This window comes from Vombatus ursinus, unplaced genomic scaffold (assembly GCF_900497805.2).
Source record: "Vombatus ursinus unplaced genomic scaffold, bare-nosed wombat genome assembly UNPS02003292.1, whole genome shotgun sequence".
Lineage (NCBI taxonomy): Eukaryota > Metazoa > Chordata > Mammalia > Diprotodontia > Vombatidae > Vombatus > Vombatus ursinus.
Window position 1 is genome coordinate 16,028,829 of NW_020943070.1, and position 23,755 is coordinate 16,052,583.

The 23,755-nt window shown below is 35.8% G+C and overlaps 1 protein-coding gene across 1 annotated transcript in view; it reads left to right on the top strand.

Moving 5' to 3' along the window:
• Nucleotides 1-23,755, top strand: part of TRHDE (thyrotropin releasing hormone degrading enzyme) — a 463,679-nt gene that overhangs the window by 405,001 nt on the left and 34,923 nt on the right. Inside the window, exons 13-15 of the mRNA XM_027874288.1 lie at nucleotides 4,428-4,575; nucleotides 6,490-6,587; nucleotides 7,077-7,184. Coding sequence (XP_027730089.1) covers nucleotides 4,428-4,575; nucleotides 6,490-6,587; nucleotides 7,077-7,184 — 354 coding nt within the window. The remainder of the gene's footprint in view (nucleotides 1-4,427; nucleotides 4,576-6,489; nucleotides 6,588-7,076; nucleotides 7,185-23,755) is intronic.

Consider the following 23,755-nt stretch of genomic DNA (forward strand, 5'->3'; position numbering starts at 1 on the left):
AGAAACTAGCCACATATGTGCCAGGGCCCCCTCTAGTAGGAGACTCACTTCAGTGTGGACAAATCTCAGTATATATACTAGTGGCTATGCAGTGAGCTGTGGCCCTGACAATGAGGGGTAACAGTAACAGTGAGACAAGTTTGATTCGTAGCAAGACTTCATGACTGAAACACAGGTACTACAGTTGCCCGTCGGATCTCAAGGATCACCTGATGCTGGTGTGAAACAATTCTGAGATTTTGTTGTGGCAGAGTTCATCCAGAGGGTGAGCACAAAGGATTGTTATTATGCCAGGCTCAGGGCACAGTTTTCCTGCTGGGCTCTGGAAAACAGGGTATCTCCTAATAGTAAAAAGAGAAAGGAGTAGTCTTGGCATGGGGATCCTGACAGATATAAGCACAAAGAAGGAAACAATCTCTTCTTGCAAGGAGTTTACATTCTAATGGGGGTGACATTGAGTACAAATATAAGTACATACAGAATAAATATGAAGATATTAAATCTCAGACAAGCCATCTACAATTCGTTTCATGTCCCAGCATGGTATGGTGGAAAATGTGCTGGATTAGAAATCACAGGATCCAGGTTCAAATTCCACCTTGGAGCAAACCAATTAAGCTCTCTGGGCCTCAGTTTCTTCCTCTGTAAAATGATGAGATTGAAATAGATTGACAGCCCCTTAAGGTTGCTTCCCAGCTTTAAATCTGTGATTCCTATGAAGAACAAATACAAAATAATTAAATACAGGAGAGTAGGTTTTTTTCTTAAGTATTTATTGAACTGAAATGAATTTTTATTACCATGTATGTTCTTACTATGTTGAGACAGAATTTGGGGGAAAAAAAACAAAATAAACACCTGAAATTGCTCCTGCATCAAGGTGGGTTCTTTATTTATTTGATTGCTTTACTCATTCATTCACAGCAGTATGTTCAGATTACTCTATACAAAGCACTCTGTTATGAGGTGAGTGAGACACACGTGTTAAGAACTGACTTTTATAACAGTAGGGCAGCTATATGGCACAGCAGAGTGCTGGGCCTGAAGCCAGGAAGACCTAAGTTCAATTCTAGCCTCAAACACATACAAGCTATGTAACCCTTTGCAAGTCAACTTAACCCTGTTTGCCTCAGTTTCTTTGTCTGTAAAATAATCTGTAAAACCACTCCAGTATCTTTGCCAAGAAAGCCCCAAAAGGGGTTATGAAGAGTCACACACTATCGAAAATGACCAAATACAAATAACACTTAGTTTTGCAAAGAATTTTGCATCCATCATTTCTTTTATTCTCATAGCAACCCCAGGAGGGAGTTATAACTATTTTTGTGTACATTTTACAGATGAGAAAATCAATCAATAAGCATTTACTAAGTGTCTTCTGTGTGTTAAGCACTGTGCTAGGCACTGAGGAAATAAGTACAAACAAAAAGAAACAATTCCTACTCTCAAATAACTTAGTTCCTAATGAAGGAGATGAATAACTAATTACATACAGAATAAATGTAAAGAGAAAAAATACAAATAAATGCGAAGTAGTTAAATACAAGAGACTTAGTCAAAAATAATAGTTAAAAATGAGGTTTAGAGAAGTTCAATGACAGGTGCAAGACTACAGAACTAGTAGACTGGCAGAGATTGAAATTGTTAATCTACTGAATCCAATGCACTTGCATCAAGGCTTTCTCGGTCCTACTCCTATTAGGGCTCACAGCCCGAGAGAGGCAGTAAGACACTCACCTCAAAAACCATAATGCATACAAAACAATAAAGTCCTTCCCCAATTATTTCTCAGCAAATCCCATGGGTATTGATTCACTGAATTCCTTATTTAGCTCTTCAATATTTCCCCCAAAGAGGATGAAATTTGACCATGGTATTACCACCAGCAGTGCAGAAACTTGTACCTCATCCAAAAGCTCTGTACTGATATGAACTGGGTTCAATCTTGGAGAGGAGTCAGGTTTTTCTTTTCTCTATGGCTTATTGTGACCACCCCAGTGTTCTGGGGAAAATCTCCTAAACAGTGCTTAAGGGGGCAGCTAGGTGGCGCAGTGGATAGAGCACTGGTCCTAGAGTCAGGAGGACCTGAGTTCAAATATGGCCTCAGACACTTGACACTTACTAGCTGTGTGATCCCTGGGCAAGTCACTTAACCCCAACTGACTCACAAAAAACCCAAACCAAAACACAAAACAAACAATGCTTAGGTGTGGCTAATGTTTAAGATATCCCCTAAAGTTATTAACCTTTTTGATGAGTACTAACATATAAAGTAGATATCAGGCATAGGACAGCTACTTATTTCATCTGACATACACACAATGCTTAAAAACAGATTTGTAAGCACATATCAACAAATACTTAGACCATAAAAGAGTACCGATAATACTTTGCCGAGAAGTAAACACAGGTTTGTCGGGCTATAGAACAAGTACAACACTTTCACATCTGACTTGCACTATCTGTGATACTCACAATTTTGAATCTCCTTGTAAGTCAGTCCACGGCTCTAGCAAACTCTTTCCAGTTTCTAGTGGTGGAGGGGTATCTTATTATCTGGGATTCCGTGTTATTGTAGGCAGCACTTCTCACTGGGGAACCAACCATAAATCAGCAACCTAGAAGTTCTCGAATGTACAAGAAAGGTGCCAGACTATAAAGATCGGTTTCCAAATTGTTGTTCAGTCTCCTGTGCTTAGGAAAGGAAAACAACAACAACAACAACAACAACAACAACAACTACTACTACTACTACTACTACAACAACAAAAAACAGAAGAGGCAACCAGGGATTGGAAGTCCAGTCTCAGGCTTGTGTAGCCAAGCACCTTTCCTTGCTTCCATATGTTCATACCAATGCTAGCGCTAGGGGCAGGGTAGAGAGAAATTCCCCACTCCTCACTGGACGTCAGTGGGAAAGGTGGTGGAACTATACACTTCCAAGTGTATATCTCCATTCAGTTGTTCCAAGCTGGGTCTGACTCAGTCTCCTGATAGTTTAGATTTGATATTGGAACAAAATGAGATGAGTAAGTCATTCAGTAGTCAACAAAAGGAGACTTACCTATCCATAGCAGGAGGATGGTCAATAAAGATGCATTGAGGGTACCTGGGTTGAGTCAAGTGAATGAAGTTTCCTGACCTCAGTTGCCCATCATGGTCCACCAACCAACAATCAGGGAGAACTTAGAGCTCCTTGTGGTTGTTTTCTATGCAGGCAACCAAAAAATGATGTCAGCAACCTGAGCCTTAAGTCCTCCCAGCCAATCAAGTTTTGACAATGGTTTCAGTACTTTTTAATGGAAATATGATGTCAACTTGCACAGGGGAATGGGGAATTTTAAACTATTGTTCTCACCATAGTTGTCATGTCATTTAACATCATTAGCATGTTAAGGAAAATGAACAATATCTCTGTCTCCACCGATGAGATTAAACCATGCACCCTTGTTTAATGCACAGTGGTATAGTATCTCTGTTTCTTGGAATTTGTACACAGCCTCAAGGGAAAGCCATAGCTATGGCCTTATTGGCCACTGTGTCTCTGTATATAGATATGAATAGCATGTCTTTGGCCAAATTCAAAGAGCTCCACTTTTTAGTACATTTTCAAGGAGCCTGATAATGGTCCCCAAGGTGACATGGCAGCCCATTGTGAAAAGGAATAGATAAAAAAGAAAATTCTATCCTTTTAACACATGTAATTTGAACCCCATTGAAGGCTCAATTAGATTTTCATAGATGACTGTGAGAAGTGATGCCACTTTTAGTGGGGTCAGCTTCCCCCCCCCCCTTAATAGCGTGAGAGGAGACAGGTTAGACTTTACATATGGGCCTTGGGTTTTATAGTGAAGTCTTATTTGGAAGTACCAACACGGAGGGAGACATGGCTCTAAGAGACTCGATCTCTTGCTGTTCTAATTTAGTCACCCTTTGGAAAACAATCTGCACTAAATGTCATTTCCCAGAGCTACTTGAAAAGTAAAGTAGACAAATTGAGCAGCCTAAAGAATGCCACTTCAATAATCAATTATTTTCAATTACTTGTGACCTCTGAACACTTTGCCATGAAGGAAAGTATCTGTGGTTGTTGATTTTGTAGAGAATAGAGGAGGTACTGGGAATAAAGTTCTTTCTTGTAAAATATGCATTTTGATATTTTAGTATTCATGCACATTTTATAATTATCAGAATCCACATATATGAAGGGACATTTGTATCTTGCATAGGACTATATTACATATTTATATACATATACATATGTATTAAACCTCCTTAGTATGTGATTTAATTTTTATAGACCTTATAATGTGATGACTCTCATGCATCCTTCCTTTAATGTGTATAAAGTAAAAATCCACATTTCTGCATCATCATGTATCTTTGCTGCATCTAATTAACATCAATTTTTTTTTTGGACTACACAGAGCTGGCTATTTGCCTCAGAATATTCCCCTGGAGATTATCAGATACCTTTCTGAGGAGAAGGATTTTCTTCCGTGGCATGCTGCCAGCCGGGCCCTTTATCCGCTAGATAAATTACTGGACCGAATGGAGAACTACAATGTCTTCAATGTAAAAGATATATTTCTTTCGTCTTCAATTCTCAAAAGATGTGCTGGTCTATCATCATATACTATTGTGCAACTGATTCAAAGTTATTTATTATCTCCCTAATTGTTTCTCTTGTTAATTTTGTCATGTGTTCCTGTGGGTATATGGTTTCTAATATTTGAAGAAGAAAATTTAAGACAAGCTTAATTTGTCCTACCCTGAAAGTATGTAACTTTAATGTTATAGAATTAAAAAAAAAATACAGACAAACAACCTAAATCCTCCTAGTCCAAAACTTGTTTCCCTCTAGTTATAGGGCTCTTCACTCACCAAGGACTGAAATAACCCAGGCAGAGGGATTCTAAAGATCTTAACAGGATACCGACAATTGCAGTAAAGATTGTTAGTCATTATTTTTATCCAAAAGGGCGTAGTGAATTCAATTCACTTCCTTAATTAACAAGGATAAGATCAACATTGAAGCAAAAGCCCATTCATAATTGGGTCCAAGGGGATAACAGTGTAGCAAACAATAGATAATCCAAATAGACAGGAAAGCATGACAAACATTCCAAAATATACTACCTGAGCAATCTTACCTTGACTAGAAGCTGGTCGGGAAACCAAAATATTACTGTTGGCATTAGCTAATGGGGAAATTTCATGACCATTTCAAATTAGATTAGTACTGAGTACTGCTAATGAGCATTTGATATCTCATTTTCTCATTACCAATCTAGTTTTGGTGCATAGGTTTAAGTGCATTTGCATACAGTGTTAACTTTACACACTATTTTCTTTCCTATGTTCATTTTTAAGAGCCCAACCAGTATCCCATAAAATAACCCTCTTTCCTATAACATACTGACTATCCTTTTAATTAACTTACAGTCTTAGTATTGTTTAAAACTAGATGACTATAGCATAAAATTCCTTAAAGGAGGCAACTCAATTCCCAGATTGTCATTAGAGTTGCTCTTTTTTCATGCATAGCCTGCCTACACAGATGCAATTCAGTTTTAATAAATAAAAATGGTGACATTTGGGGGTAGACAGTTTTACCGCTACAACTTCTATCTAAGGCCTCACAACACACATGCAAAGAAATGTGTCATTTTAGTGATGGCATAATTTTCACCTGCTGGAAGAAGACACATTGCATTTCTCCTTTTCTTCCAGACACACAAACATGTGTGCATGGAACTTATGGAAACGTAAGATTTATTTGATCTGTATATATTTGTCCTTTAAGATGGTATATCATGTCAGACACTTCATTTTCAGTAGCAGTTAAAAAAAATTGCTTGGGCTACCATTTCAGTGCTCTTCTTCCTGCCTGAAATTAAAGGAAGTACATTCAAGTAAAGAAGAGCATGTCTTACGCTGCTACTGATGTTTAAATGTACCAGGAACTGAATGGATATTAACTATGAACTCCTAATGAATGCTCTCTGTATGTTATGATAAATAGCACTGTTAGGTCATTGGGTGCACTTGTGTAGCCATTTTTCTCTCTATGTCCTTGTCATTAAATGTATCTATGCTTTTTCCATAATTTACATATAAGAGCTACGTGTGTGCATATGCATGCTCCTACACAGATGCATGCTAAACAGCCTCTTTACAGAATGTTCATTAGAACACATTTCTCAGAAATTCATTGCGAAGTCAAGACTATGCTTTACTTTTCAGTATTATCTTAACTTTTTCTATTTTAGAATGGAGTAGAGTGGCTTGCATACTATAAATGCTTAATAAATGTTGCATTTCTTGAATTGAAATACTCATCTCATAGGATATTACCATGTCTATGGGTAGACTGATGTTTGTAAATAAGCACCTTTGCAATGTGAGACATTTAGTTTTAAATGCTCAGTTTTAGTGAATTAAAATCTTAACACTGACACTAACTTTCTTTTTCCCCTCCCCATTTAGGAATACATTTTAAAACAAGTTGCAGCGATGTACATCAAACTTGGATGGCCAACAAATAATTTTAATGGATCCCTTGTTCAGGCATCTTACCAACATGAGTACTCCTTTGTTTTCTTGTTTCTATCTCTAGCCCCCAAAATTGTAGTAAAAAAAAAATAGTACCAATACTATTGTGACTTTGGCAGCATGAGATAGTCTTACTTTCATTTCTCATCTCTCATTTTGCTCTCTGGGGAGGACTGCTGCTGTATTAACATAGTTTCCTTTACCTTGTGTTTGAGAACAAAGATATTTTTCTTCCTATGCTATAGTTTAAGTTCTATTTCCAGTGGTGATATTGGGATCTGAACCCATGCCCTTTTTTGTAGTAATGTTCACACAGCAGATATGTCCCATATTTAGTTAGTCTATGTGCTGCTTAATTGGTTATTTAACCCCATAGAATTATAGAGTCTAGTTTAATTATGTTCTGATATACTGTTAGTGAGGATATTTACTGTCTTCCTAAGAATGGTGATGTAGAGGGATGGTACTGCCTTTTCATTTTTTTAAAAAAAATTCTTTTCTTTTGCTTTGATAATACCCAGAGAGTTACGGCGAGAAGTTATAATGCTGGCATGCAGTTTTGGTAACAAACACTGTCACCAGCAGGCTTCAACACTTATTTCAGACTGGATTTCCAGCAATAGGAACCGGTGAGTTGAACAAGACGTATATTTCCACAAATTTTAGCCCTCTTGCAGATTCTGATGAGTAGATAAATAGATAGCTATAGAGACATGGGGAAATATATATATATAGATAGATGTCTATATCTCTATCCCGTTCACCGACTGTTAAAATAAACCAAGAATCCATTTCAAAATTCATTTCAGCTACATGTTATTGTTGTACGTACTAAACAATTCAGTGTTTAAAAAAAATTAAAGAGGAAGTTGCAAAGTTGCAAAAATTTAGACTTAAAATAAAGATGAACTTCCAAAATAACTTAAGCTATCTAAAAGTGGAATAGACTCCTTTAGGAGGGTAATGGGTTCCTCTTGAAACATATTCTTATTCATGCTTAGTGCATATTAAGTGCTTAATAAATGTTCCTCCCTCCCTCCCTTCTTCCTCCCTCCCTTCCTTCCTTCCTTCCTTCCTTCCTTCCTTCCTTCCTTCCTTCCTTCCTTCCTTCCTTCCTTCCTTCCTTCTGACATTGGCATAGATGACTTCTTAGGTCCTTTCTAACTGAGATTCTGTGAAGCAGTAATCAAAATGAACAGGTCTGAAAAAGACATTGGATTTTTTTTTTAAATGGTACCTACTATATACCATTGTAAGGCTTTATTTTATTTTATTATTTTATTTTATGTTTTCATCTTTCACACAGTTTAATAATTTGGCAAGCATTTGTTAGGTGCCTGCTAGTTGCCAGGGTTTGTGTTAGGCATGGGAGATACAAAACCAAAGTGAAATGGCTCCTGACCTTAAGGAACTTATATTCTACAGGGGGAAATAACAGGTGTAGAGGTAAGTAGATATATGATTTATGCAAAATAAGTAAGAAGTACTTGGGAAGCTCTAACAGCTACAAGAATCAGGAAAGGCCTATTTAAATGGAGACACCTGTGTGGATCCTTGAAGGGAGCTAGGAGTTCAAAGCTTGGGGAAAATTCATGTAAAGTGGTGGTGGGAAATGGAATTGCTTTGCTGGAATTCATAGTTTTAGGAGACTAATGTGAAATGAAGGTTGTTTAAAGCTTGATTTAATAAATATTAACTAAATACAACTTATGGATTTGGTTTCTATATGATAGAAAGTATGTCCATGAAGGAAATAGGGCAACAATGAATTTTTCTGCTATGTAAGCAGACGTTTCATTGTGATGAACATTTTCAATTTGGTAGTGTTGGAGGGAATTCAAGTTAGTTATGTAATTCAGAATTTAAAATAATTCATGTGGTTGTAAATGTGTTGGATATAATAGAAAGTATATGAAGTGTTGATTTTTTTGGCTTTTCCTTTCCTAGACTTTGGGCTTCTATTATCTGAAAGTTTCCCTACTGGCTTTTCATTCTTCTTGTTTCAGTGATATCAGGTGAACAAAATAACTTAAGGCTACAGAATTAGAAAAATATTATTAGGATGGACCCTATTATAAAAGAATAAGTTTTCAGTGTTTTGTGAATCTATTGGTCCATTTGAGGTATTCATCTCATGGTAAATTGACACACTTTCCAAAGGAAAACAGGAATTGCATTGAATGTATAAATGGCCACAGATCATAAATACAGGGCTGAAAGGGCCCTTAACAAATCATTTAGTCCAAATACTTCATTTTGCAAAGAGTAAACTCAGACTCAGAGAGGTTAATTTACTTGCCTAAGATCACTAAAGGTAATAACTTCTTTTCTTTTCCTTTATTCTTTTCTTTCTTTCTTTCTCTTTCTTTGTTTCTTTGTTTCTTTGTTTCTTCTTTCTTTTTCTTCCTTCCTTCCTTCCTTACTTCCATCCTTCCTTCCTTTCTTCCTTCCTTCCTTCCTTCCTTCCTTCCTTCCTTCCTTCCTTCCTTCCTTCCTTCCTTCCTCTCTCTCTCTCTCTCTCTCTTTCTTTCTTTCTTTCTTTCTTTCTTTCTTTCTTTCTTTCTTTCTTTCTTTCTTTCTTTCTTTCTTTCTTTCTTTCTTTCACATTCCTGAGAGCTCTGTCATATTAAGATTGGGGAGATGTGGTCAGGGAAGGTGGCAATTACAAAATGACATTGCACTGATCTATAGTCACGAGTTGGGGCTCATTTTGTCAAATTCTTAGCCAACTTTTTAAAAATAATATACAAGGAAAAAAAGTTCCCTTGAGGTATCTGCAATTGAAATGAATCTGGCTTCCCCTGCTCAGACTTTGGCAAGTCTGAGATTTCAGCGGGAATGGGAAACTCCGGGGGAGGAAAAGCCCCCTTCCAGTGAGGATCAAAATTCTATGAGAATCATTGGGAAATTAAATGACTTGCCCAAGGCCCTACACTCCCTTCTAGGTTGCTTAGCTAGCTTTTAAGGAGGTACTCACTTTGTTCAAGGGACATAACATAAACCCATTCCTAGATTTTGAAAGACATTGCATTCCTTTGAGGAACCCTTGACTACCTGGGCTTTTCCTTGATGTTCAGGAATGGTTTCTAACCCATCAGAATAAAAGATTAAACCTATAATCTGTTTTCTAAGACATTTTATATAATTTACTATATAGTCATTATTTAATCTACAAAGTAATAGCCACTAAATGTTATTCACAACTGACTAAATACGATAATATGGCTTTATAAATTCTCTTAGAAACTCATGAAACCACTGGGTTGGAAGGGGTACTTGGGATCACTCATTTCTCCTTGGTACTTAGACCACCACTCTAATCCAAAAAGTATGTACTGTATGAATTCTTTCACAATGCCTATTAGTTATCTCGTCCCTGCTTGAACATATCTACTGATAGGCACTCTATGACCTTGTAAGGAAGCCATTCCATGACTACACATGTATAACTTGTATCGAGTTGCTTGCTTTTTCAATGAGGGTGAGTGGGGAGGGAAGAAGGGAGAAAATTTGGAACCCAAAGTTTTAAAAACACATGTTAAAAAAATTGTTTTCACATACAAATGGGAAATAAGAAATACAGGAAATGGGGTATAGAAATCTATCCTACCCTACAGGACAATAGAAGGGGAAGGGGATGAGAGAAAGGGGAGGAGAGATAGAAGGGAGGGCAGATTAGGGGAAGGGGTATACAGAATGCATGCCATCTTGGGGTGGGGGAAGGGATGAGATGGGGAGAAAATTTGGAACTCAAAATCTTGTGGAAGTGAATGTTGAAAACTAAAAAAAAAATTAATTAAAAAGAAAAAAAAAGGAAGTCATTTCATTTTGAGGAAACTCTGTTGGTAATTTCTTCCTAGCATTCAGCTTAAATCTTCCTCCCTGTATTGTTCATCCAAAGGACATGAGAGGAATTCTCTGGGTTTATAACTCAGCCTGCATTTATCTTAGTACAATGCAAAGTATAGTAATTATTTAATAGAGGTGCTTTTGAGATTATGATCAAAATATAAATTATCCATACCAAGGGCATAACATGTTGTGTTCATTGATTCAGTCAATAAATGAGTGCTAACTTAAAGATTATCAACACATCATAGCTGTTCAGTGAATACTGTTGATCCTCTTCCTTATATTCCCCAAGCAACAAGGAGTGACACACATACACACATATATAGCATGTGTGTATATGTCTTATATATATCTATATGTACAAATATAAAATGTTCTCTTTGCCACTACTGGTATGCACTGGACATTTGGACTGGTCAGGTAAAGAATCACTAAACTATATATTATATTTAGGCAGAGGATCAGACCTTCTACTTGAAAGGATACTGAACCAGAATCTACTCCCCCTTTATCTCAGTGTCCATGAATGCCACCATGAAAAGTGAAGGAGAGAAGGCAATTTGGTGTATATCCTAACCACAATGAAAATCTACAGCATATATAATATGCACTTAGATAATTAAAAGAAGATCATAGCTACTAGTGGCCATTTAGAATTGTACCTTTTACCAAAGATCTCATTAAAAAAAATAGACTGAATACCACCTTTTTATAATCTGTTCCAATCTCTCAGATCCCCAGGCAGCATCTTACAGTATATCCCATTAAGTTGTGGATATTTTTCTCTGGTTCCAAGCTAAGAGAAAATGGAAATCATCCAGTTTTCATTATCCATAAAATCATCCTTCATTTATGTGAAGACAGCAATTAAATCACCCATCATACTTCTCTTCTCCAGGCTAAATGTTACCAATTCATTTAACTTTTTCAAAGTTATAATTTTTGCAAATGCCTTAAAAATCATTGCAACATTCCTTTTGACCTAAAAATTTTTCATGGCCCTTTTCCATCATTAATCAATTTCCTCTCTCCTTCTAATTCTTATCATCTCTTTGTACTAGCCCTCATACCTTCTAGCTTAAAAAAAATCCACAAATATCTACCTAAAACCAATAAAATAAGGATTGTTTATACTATATAGTTTTATGTAAATTTGACAAAAATTAAATTGAGCAATTGACAAAAGGATTTCATTTCCTCACAACTCATGGTGCAATTTCCTTTGGGCTTACAAATCCTGGCAAAGATTGTATTAACCTTTGAGGAAGCCATCTGACAATCTTGAGTCATATTAAACATGCAGTCCACTGAAGTTTCTTAGGATTTTTCAAATTAAATGCTACCAGGTCAAATCTTGTAAGACTTTTCCAGAGTTGGGAAAGTAGTTTCTGAACCGTGATATGGTAGAGATGCAGCCATGTGCTGTCTCAGGCTTTTCTCATCACAAAGTTAATGTCATTAGATTCAGTTCAAGTTATTAAGTACTTGCTACAAAGTTTAAAAACAATGCAGTCTCTGCCTTTAAAGAGAGTACAATCTAAAATATACACAAATAAATATGCTACATAGTAGAATGTATCAAAAGCCAGGGAGAAACATAAAGTGCTATACAAATTTGGGCAGGGAAAGATTATTTTCAAGGTGGGAGTATCTGAGAAGATAATTGTGGAGAATCTGGCACCTGAACTGGGTCTTGAATCAATCAGTAAACATTTACTAGGTCTCTAATGCTCTTACTGAAACAAAAGATTGTAACAGGTCAAATTAAGAGGGAGGAGCACACACCAATCATGGCAGATGTCTCCCATGAATGGTCAAGATACTGCAGGATGAGATTAATGTCAGATTCAATCATGGTAAGAAGGGGCAGAGCAAAAGTACTACCCATCTAAGTATTCCCCCTCTCCAGGAGGTTCCTTTAGCCTTTTTTATTTTTTTGCCATTCTCTGTTCATTTATAGGCAAAGCTAGAGATAATACTAAGACCTTAACCTATGTCAAAAATATTGAAAATATAAAAATATTTCACATAATGTGTCCTATAAAATTATATACATATATCTATATTTACATATAGATATATTACCCATTTATCATCTTTATTCTATCATCTACCATCTATCATCCATCCATCTGTCTATCTGCCTACCTACCTATCAAATGATCTCTTGTGGTTATCATTCCTCAAGAGGAAGTCTAACAGTGTATCTTAGAGTCTATGCATAACTTTTTTTCATAATCATAATTACTGTTATCATATAGCAGTGATCTGTATGGCAGCTTTTGTAAATGATGGCAATATTTCATATATCCATTCAACAAAGTAAGTGTCAAGTACTTACTTTGTACAAGTAAATTTTGCCAGGCATTTTTAAATGAAAGCATCAACATTACAGAACATCAATTGCTATACTTTAATTATATGGATTACAACTCTTTCAAAGTTATATTTAGAATTGCAAGCTTTTTCTCTCTGGTTTTGTTTTGTTTTTTCCTTTTATTACTGGCCTCTAGCACAACACCTTACATTTATTAGATGCTTAATAAGTGTTCAGGAATGGAATAAATTGGAGTTATAATTCCTAAAAAAAAGTAGATGTGTCTTATCTTCATATTTCCCCATGTCTAAAATAATTCATTGTACAGTACAAGCAGTTAACAAATGTTTACTAAATGAACACATGTATTTTGCAAAAGGTAGTATAATCTCTATATTTAATATATCATATAATAAATTATTTCTGTGTAGCAATTAGCATCCAAATTTTAAAAAATGCTAACATGGAAGAAATGAGATCTGGGTTACTTGTTAGCCATAGGGCACTGGGAGAGTCACTTCTCTGAATCTTCATTTCCTCATCTGTAAATTGGGCATGACAATGAAGCTCATAAAATCACTGAAGGGTCCTTATTTCAATTCATACTCACACCGAGTCAAGTACCCTAGAGCAAAGTTACACCTTCCCCTCAGAGAACTAGGGATACACCTTAGGGATGAGAATACCTTCTTAATGCTATAAGGTCAAGCTTCCATTCCAATATATTGTTCCAAATATAAATTTCCAGTTACTGTTATTGTCTTCCATATGGAATCAATACTTCCTATTAATCAGTCCCTAGTATCATTTAAACAATCAACATTAATTAACTTTTTCAAAGGAATATTTACCAAGAAAATATAGCAAGAACAAAAGTAACAAGGCGCTTGCCCCTACCCCATACTAGGGGCACACTCTTCTCCGCATACAGCTACATTTCTTGGCAAGAGTGGGCTCAGACTTACAGAAATTTTTGCAAACCATTTCCCCTGCAGCAAGTTCTTCATAAAAGTGATATAGCCAGAGTATGAGTTCTTTTGCCCTTTCTTGACTGCATTTTATCATTGCTATGCTGGGCAAAGAACAGAGGCCTGTAGTCACAGACCACATGTTGTTTTTGATAAAGAAATTAAGGCCTAAAGTCATTTCCCACTGTGACCCTTACAGCATATCTTCCTCACTCAAATCAGCCAGGCAGAAAAGAAGGCCTCATCATCTGCTTAATTCCTTTCATAAACATTCTCAGTTCTGGATCAAATAGTCAATCTAAATGGTTCTTCTTCATTAAGTACACATAATACATGGAAATAATACATGTCCAAATGAGGATCATTTCAGATCTATTTTACTGCAAGTGCTTATATGGACTGGACTCTCAGTGACCAATCTCAATTCCCCCACTACAATAATATTCTCAATATGTACTTCACTTGGCTTTTTTTGGAGAAACCTGCTTTCCAAGCACTATGAGCTTGGAAAAGTTGGCAGAGTGAGCTACAGAGTTCTTTAGAGGAAGCCCATGCTAGACCAGGCTCACTTATACACAAAATCTTTCATGGACTCCCCTGAAGGGATTATTTAAATCACCTCTGGTAGGTTTGATTTTTAATATGTTTACTAATTTTACTCCTTTAAAATTTTTAATATGGCCAAGTTATTATCTTCTATAGGTAATTTATACGTAAAATAATGAGTTTTTAAATCATCAATAAGTATTTTTTTCAATGAGTATTTTTTAACATCTGTCCTTTGTCTATTACTCTATTTTCTTTTGTAGTAAAGCATGTAACATGTTAAGTGGTATAACAATTTGTTTACTGAGATCTACTCAACAGACCATACTACACCCCTGAATATCTATTGCCTAACCTCCTACCGCTAGGGCAGATGTTACCCACTAAGCCCTATCAAAATCTGAGTTCAAAGGTTTAATCTACATGTTTTAGATTGTTAGCAATAAAACAGTAGTGCAATTATTTCTGCTGAATTTCATTATTCTTACTGTCAGTGAACAAAGGTATGGTTTTTTTCTTGTTAAAAATAATTTTATTAATCTCTTCTGTTTTTACGTTGTAAGAATTCCTAGAAATGCTCTCCCTTCTTCACTTTCCTATCCTGAAATTCACTCCCTTGGAGTGAAGGAAGAGCTCAGGAAAAAAAAAAGTATAGTGACTACATTTAATAAAGTATGCAACAATCTAAGTTTGTGGTCCTCCACTTCCACGCAAGAGGAGGGGATGATTCTTATTTTTTTTTAAATCACTCATTATTCAGGTTGCTTTCAGTAATCTTTTCATTTCCCAAGTTGTAATAATTTTGCATCAGTTCATATGAATTTTTGATATCTTCTTAAGTGACTCGGAGTAATAGATCAGACATTATTTATCTTGATTACCTAAAAAACAATCCCTTGCTGAAAATCATGGTAAAGAAATAGAAACAGCATGTCCTCATGATGTGTTTTGGGAGATATGGTGTGCAGGGTTTGATAACTGGTTTCAATAACGAAGAATCCAAAAACAATCAGGATCACAAATCCTTATACATTGGGTGGAAATAAGTACAGAAATATTAGACTGAGAAAAAAATTACATATATGCGTGTACCTATATATGTATATATATGCATATACATATATATATATATGTTGATGTAATGAGAAATAATCTAGTAGAACCAAGAAAAGAACATTGGATAACTAGAAAGTAGTAGAACAAAAAAATCAAGAATTATAGGAGATCATAAATCGAATCAATCAATATTCCAGTCACTTTTGAAAAATCCAAATGGTATAGTCAGTTGAATTGACCTAGAGAAACCAAGTGTTTATAAAAAAGAATTATGCTCTGGTATATTTGTGGAGGAAAAAAAGACAGGAATCCCACAGGATGAAAAGGCATGGTCATTTGCAGTATGCGGTCAGGGAGAGAATAACCACATTGGTGAGGTGGAAGATCTATTAAGTACTGAATGAAATATGCAGAGCAGCATATATTCACTTCATTTAGTAAACATTTATTAAGCACCTAGTATGTGCCATGCATTGTGCTAAGTACTGGGTATAAAAAAAAAGAAAGAAAAAAAAACCTGTCTCTACTCTCGAGGAGCTCCCAGTTTAATGGGGTCAACAATATGCAGACAACTATTTACAAAGAAGTTATATACAGGGTAAATTGGAAGTAATCTGAGAGGGAAGGCACAGATATTAAGTAGGACTGAGAAGGTTTTCTTGTAGGAGGTGGGATTTTACCTAAGAGTAGAAGGAAAGTAGGAGGCAGAGGTGAGGAGTGAGAGGAATTCACACATGGGAGACCACTGTTGAAAATACAGATTTACTATATGCAGAAAATACTAGAAAAATAAGAAAATACTAGAAAAATATAAAAGGCTTTAAAAAACAAACAGAAGTTTATATTTGATCCTAGAGAGATCTATATGAATGAATCATTTTTAAAAATTATTAAGAACTTGCTATGTGCCAAACATTGTATTTTTAAGTACTAGGGATACAAAGAGAAAAGTGAGATGGTTCTGTTCTGTATTTTTCTTTGTGTCCATCTTTCTATTAGTTTCATTCCACTCCGAGAAAGGAACATTAAACTACTTGAATTGTTCTATTACTAACAATGTCTTTTTTTTTTTCAATTTAGTTAATTTTCCCTTTATAAATTTAAATGCTATGCCATTTGGGGTGAATCTATGTAGTATTCACACTATTTCATCTATAATACTGTTGAGTATAGTCATTTTTCTCTTTTTCCCCTCTTGATATTGTGAATTTTTCCTTTTGTTTTATCTGGTAGGATGTTTTGCAATTCTTTTTTTTTTTAATAATTATCAGATGCATTGTAAATTTTGTTATTGCCTCTCATTTTCATTCTCTATATCCCCTTTTTTAGATTTGTTTTCATGTGCACAGCAAATTTTAGAGCTTCATTTTCTTATCCATTCACCATTTTCTTTCATTTAATTGGATTCTTTAGTGCATTGCTTTCTATCATATTTCCTGGAGTTCCCACTACCTTTGTTGTGAAATTAAAAAAAAAAAAACAAAACTAAAATCCCTTCTCTGCTCAATTCAGGACAGCTTTCCTCTATCTCTTACTTTGCCTCTACCAATTTGCGCAATTTCATTCCATGATAGCCCTCCCAGAAAAAAAAAAGAGATATTGACTTACAGAAGGCCTTACAAAACTTAATCCATAGAGTTTCAGTTCTGTTTTTCTTCCAATATTCTTTTCAATTCTTCAAAGTCCCCTTAAATCATTAGTCCCAAAAAGTTTTTTTTTAATTTTTAAAAATATTTTCCCCCTTAATTATGATCCTTTGTTGTTAGGAGGCACAGTGAATAGAGTTCTGTGCCTAGAGTCAGGATGACCTGAGTTCTAATCCAGTTCCTAGATGTGTGACTCTGGGCAAGTCATTTAATCTCTGTTTGCTTCAGTTTCTCATGTGTAAAATGATTATTAATAGCACCTATTTCTCAGGGTTTGTGTGAGCATTAAATTAGATAATATTTATAAAACACTTGGCAAACCTTAAAGCACTGTATACATGTTGCTGCTACTGTCACTACTACTACTACTACTACTACTACTACTACTGCGACCTCAATGACTACAACTACTCTCAATTCACCTTTTTCAATTTTTTAAAATAATAGGTTTTAAATAATCTATATAAATAGTGAATAGATTTTGTTATTTATTTTTTTCTTGATGATTGTAGTTATTTACCTTTCTTGTGTTTTCCTTATTTGCAGAACTTGTAAGTTGAATACTCTACCCACCTTTCTTTGTTTGTGTATTTTAGGTAGGAATGACTCAATGTCCTTCTTTTGTTGAAAGTCCAACAATTTCCATTTATATTTAAGCTCAACATTAAAAAATTTGTTAGTTTGCATTGTAGTCTGAGTTTCCTTGCTTTTTAAATATCCCTTTCCATCCTTTTCTTCAATTGCTTGAAAACGGTAAAGTAATCTAGGGCTGTTTGAATTGGTGTTCTTTTATAGTAGAAAGTCTTTGTCCTTGATGCTTATAATCTTTATTGTTTATTATTGAAACTTTAAAATTTTAACTACTATGAGCTATTGAGTTTAATTTAAACAGTTTTTCTTTTTTTCTATAATTTACTCATTTAGTTTTACATGCATTTATTATCTTTGCCTCCCCAAATGAGCAATTAAGAAGTCGCAACAAATATGCTTAGTACAGAAAAACAAATTTACACATTAACCATTTCCAAAAATGCATGTCTCTTTCTGAATTTTAAGTCTATCACCTCTCTAGCAGGGAGTTCTCCAGACTCATAGCAAATGGTGTTTGATCACATTGATCAGGGTTTTAAAGTCTTTCTAGAGGCAGCTAGGTAGCATAATGGATAGAGTTCTGAGCCTGGAGTCAGGAAGATCAGAGTTCAAATTTGGCCTCAGACACTTACTAGCTCTGTAATCCTAGACAAGTCACATAGCCCCATGTCTCCCTCAGTTTCCTCAGCTGTAAAATGAAGATAATAATAGCACTTCCCTCATAAGATTATTGTTAGGATCAAATGAGATAATACTTGTAAAATGCTTGGCATAGCGTCTGGCACATGGTCAACACTTAAATACTTATTTCTTTCCTTCTTTTCAAAGTTATTTTTCTTTATAATGATGTTGTAATTGTATAATTTGTGCTTCTAAGGATTCTCACTTCACTCTGCAACAGTTCATAAATATTTTCCCAGTTTTCTTCAAAATTATCTATTTTGTCATTTCTTATAGCATAATAATATTCTTTATATTCATATACCACAGTGTTTGACTGTTTTCCAACAGGTAGGCACTCCTTTGGTTTCCAATTTTAGGCCACTACAGAAAATACTGCCATAAGTGATTATTTTAAAATATGAGTTCATTTGCTTTTAATTTATCTTTTTTTGGATATAGACCTAGTAGTGATTTAGCTGAATCAAAACGTATGCACAGTTCAGTGACTGTTGGGACATAATCCTACTTAAGCATGGAGTTTTTCCTCTGACAGTATTTTTGGATTTGATCAATCAATTATTATAATATTTATTCTAGATTCTTGGCAGTTTTCTTGTACTATTTGCTACAATATGATTTAAAGATTTTTAGACTTATCATGTACTTCTCAGGCACCCATAATCCTCAAGATATATCTTTACTACCTGCATTTAATTTCAGTCATTTTGACCTGTACAAAATTCATGTGTTCTTTTAATGTTACTGAGTTTTATTTCCCCTCTGCCTCATATCTTCTGTCTTAATTTTTATGTTCCAAATTCATCATTTTTTCTTTTAGACCTTCTGCTTTTTTGGATGTGTTCACTGTCATGTTTTCTAGTTTTTCCACCATGTTTGTCTCCTTTGATTCTGGGCAGAATTTCTATCCTAATTTCATTCTTAATGTATTCTTTTAAGTTCTATTTCTCTTTAGATTAAGTCTGAATTTGTTGTTGTTCCAAGATCTCTAGGGAGTCCTGGGAATAATCTTTTCTATCAGGGATTTTTTTCCATTTTTGTTCATGTAAACTGTGTTTGTTGCCCATATGGTTATGTGTATGTCCTTGGAGGGTTGTCAAAATGTGTCTTGTGCGGATGCTCTCATAGATTTCTTAGGACTCTTGTGTGGAATCTTTGATTCTTCCCTGGAGAGCAGAAGTAGAGCCCATGAGGCTAGCCAATCTGCACTCCTCTAAGAGGTTGTACCAGACTAAAATTATCTCTTGACTTGTGTAAATATTGCTAGTCTAGGGATGAAGTTCAAGACACATTCCCAATTGCCATACTTTAATGAGTAAGGGGTGCCCCAAGCTTATATCTGAAGTCTTGATCCCTTTCTACCTGATGATAGTTACACAAAAGACTATTACAAATAGTGAATCCAAAATAACCACATTTTGGGACAGCGTGGTGGTGCAGTGGATAGAGCACCGGCCCTAGAGTCAGGAGGACCTGAGTTCAAATCTGCTCAGACACTTGACATTTATTAGCTGTGTGACCCTGGGCAAGTCACTTAACCCTGATTGCCTCACCCCCCCCCAAAAAAAAAAAGAAAGAAAGAAAGAGAGAAAGAAAGAAAGAAAGAGAGAAAGAAAGAAAGAAAGAGAAAGAAAGAAAGAAAGAAAATAACTACATTTATCCAAGCAGAAAATCTGAGAATTTATATAGATTCTGACATACCAAACAATCATGGAATGAATGAACTCACACAGTGGAGGCAAGATATATCATCTCAAGCAAGAGATATTCCTAAGCTACTCTAGAGGAAATGCCCTGAAGTCTCTAGAGAGGTAAAGCTAGAAATCAGGAAAATTTTGGGTGGCTGACTTGCTCATCCATGTCTCCTTTCCATAGTCTCTTTTCTTTCTATTCATATTTCTTCTCCAAATGGGTCTAGAACAACGAATGTTCTCTCTCAGAGCAGGAGGGAGAATAAAGATTTGTCTTCTTCCAAGCTCTCAAGCCAAACTCCACCCCTCAAAGAGGCACACAGCTTCAGTTAGCCTTCTCTCCACCTATGATGACATTCTTATACAAACAGTCCAGGCTTGAAACCAAGGTTCAATTCAAGCTAGAATAATTATACGTGGATTTCTAGTGCCTCTTAGTGGTTTTATTCCTTTTTTTTTATCATTATGAGTTTGACAGTTTAATTGATTGTAAACTTGGATTATACTCTGAATTTTCCCTCTTGGGCATTTGGTCTTTTAACCTTTCCATTGTATTTCTAGCAGCTAATCTTTGGTTTCTTTTTTTTTTTTAAAGTTTTTTTTTTGTCCCACCCCTTTCAGCAGTTATTACCTTTCAAACCTTCCATCCTTGGCCCCTTCATATTGGGCAATATGGGGGTCTTGCCTAAATCCATGCCCAAAATAAATTTTGAGTACATGGCTGACCATAGTTTGGTTTCTAGTCCTTTTGTCTTAGTTGCAGAGGGTGTTTTCCTTCTTGCTGGCATTGCTGTATCTTCCAATTTGCACTTACAGTCCAGTTATGTCCCTTTATGTCTTTGCATTGTCTGCATTCTCTTTTGCAGAGTGTAGTAGTTCAGGCTAAGTCATTGCCATAGGTGTCGAGGGACAGGAAGTCACCTTCACAGCCAGACTTTAATTTATAAGCCTGCAAGGTTACTCATGCTGGAACACCTCTTTGTATATAGCACGGATCAGAGATAGACATACTTATTGGGAGCTCGAAGAATTACAACTACCTGGTGTTATTTCATGAAGTTTTCACCTTACATGATGTTTCTGCATTCTTATCTAGTGGATTCAGCTTCCTTTCTCTAACACTGTGTCATAATTCATTTTTCTGAGTATTTTTTGGGGGGGTTGAAGACATTTGTGGTAAACAATTATACCTATGCCATCATCATTTTCTGGCACACTTAAGAAGGCTTATTAAATCCTTTTTTTTCTATTTTCATTTGAATATGCTTATATTTTATAAATGCCTATATTATTATACTATTGGAATGATTTACAAAATAGGCAGTGTAAATATTACCATCAAAGAGTTTTCTATGTTTGCCTTATATACATATTTCGCTCCTTTATGTAAAGTATCTTTTTATTGTGTTGGGCATTACTTGCATTACAATTCAAAGTTTAAAAGACATTATATAATTCTTACCTCCTACTTTAACCTCCAGTGGCAACTCTATTTCCCCTACAGAATAGCAGATATTAATTTGAATTTCTATGTGCTTAGTCAGGTAACAATAAGGGATATTGTGTTCTGGGAGAATATGTTAAGTGATTCACAGCAGATCGTGCTGTATTTCTAATGGTTTACATTGTTACTTATGTGTAAGGTGATACTGTAGCTTATGTTCTAATTTGGTTTGATGATTTTCCTGCTTCACACTGTGCTGTGTATGACTTACAACAAGTTAACCTGTTAATATATAGGTGCCTGCACAACTTTTAATTTTGCCTTGAGGGATAGTTCAATACAAAACAGTATTCATAGAAGGCTAAATAGCATTCATTTAGGCTGAGGAAAAAAATATGGCAAAGCATAACCAGCTAAAACATTTGTAATTCAGTTCAGCAGATATCCTATTTTCTTGATCCCCTGAATGAAAAAAAAAATAGAAGCTAAGCATTTTCATTGAATTACTTGAATCACATGAAAGGAAAAACCATAAGAGATCATTATCTTATTCATCCCTGCTTTCTAAATCAGTTGGTATGTGATTTCAAGAAGCAGGCACAGTGACCCTTACCTGATTGTTACTGATGTGGGTAAGAGCCATAACATGTTACTGCTAATTTCTCTATTTCCTGTTAAATAAGGTAACTAATGAAAATTCTCGTCCCTTAATGAAGTAAGGTGATTGGGAGGACATCTTAATATCATTCTTTAAAATTCTGAGTCACAGGGTTGTTTGTGGGAAGCTCTGACATTGCTTATTAACAATGAATTGTAGGATTCCATCCTGGCCCATGAAAGTGTGGTTGCCTTGGAAGATGGAGAATTGATTCTTTGTCAGTTCATGAAGACTTTGAAAAATGATTCCAGGATTCTTAAATAAAAAGGAATTCTCACTTTATCCCTGGGGATCACCAGTTTGAGAACAAAAGTAAAACCCAGACCAGGGGTGGAGAATGTGAGGCCTTGAGGCTACATGTGGCCCTCTAGGTCCTCAAGTGTGCCTCTTGGATTCAGTCAAAGGGCCACACTTGAGGACTTAGAAGGTCACAGGTGGCCTCGAGGGTACAGGTTCCCCACCCTTGACCCAGACTATTCCTTCCCCTTCTGGAGCTTCAGGAAAGCTGGACTTCTTTTTATTATTAGTCGTTCAGGTCCCCCCAACCTAATAGAGATTCAATCAATCAACAATAAAGTATTTAATAAGTTTCTATTATATGGGGTTTGACAATATATACCATGACTTCAAGGAGCTTTCATTCTATCAGAGAAAAGGACAGAGGGATGTATATGTATAAGATAGACAGACAGACAGATAGATAGATAGGCAGATAGATAATATGAACACAAATACAAACTATTTGGAGTGAAAAGGCACTAAAAAGTGTGGGATCAAGACAGGCCTCATGTAGAAGGTGATATTTGATTTGAGCTTTGATGGATACTAGGAATTATAAGAGGCAGAGATAATAAAGCATCATGTTCAAAGCATGAGTGATAGCTTCTGTAAAGCTGGAGAAAAATGGAAAGAAGGCTAGTTTGGCTGGTCTATAAAATGTGTTATGTGTATAATCAGATTGGAAAAGTAACTAGACAGGTTTATATCTGACACTGGGCAATTAGGAGATACTGGTGTTTTGAGTACAGGAGAGACATGGCCAGAACTGTGCTTTAGGAAAATCAGTTAGACAACTCTGTAGAGAATGGATTGGAGAGGGGAGAGTTTGAAGTAAGGGAGACTGATCAGGAGCCTACTATACTGGTCTAGATAGGGGGTGAGGCCTGAACTAGTGTAGTGGCCATGTGAGTAGAAAGGAGATAGATGTGAGTCAACTCAACAAGCATTTTTAAGTGCTTACTATGTGCCAGACACTCTGCTAAGCACTGGAAATAGATGTTTGGAAATATACAAGATTTGACAACTGATTAGACATATGGAATGAGTAAAAATGAGATGGCAAAGATGATATTGAGGTCCTTCTCTCAACAGAAATAAAGAAGTTCAGAAGGAGGTGGTGGTGGTAGTTTGTTTTTTGAATTTAAAATGCCTACAGTACATTTGGTTCAAAATGCCCATCAGGCAGTTGGTGAGGTGGAACTGGAGCTCAGGAGAGAGGCTAGGGGGTAGTCATATATAGATCTGGCACTTATCTCATAGAGATGATATTTAAACACATGAGAAGGAGGGAGAGAAAGAGAGAGACAGAAAGAAAGAGACAGAGAGAGAGTGACAGAGGGAAGGAGAGGGAGAGTGTAACAGAGACAGAGAGAGGGAGGGAGACAGACAGACACAAACACATACAGAGAGAGGGAGGGAGGGGAAGGGAGAGAGTGACAGAGACAGAGAGACAGAGACAGAGAGAGACAAG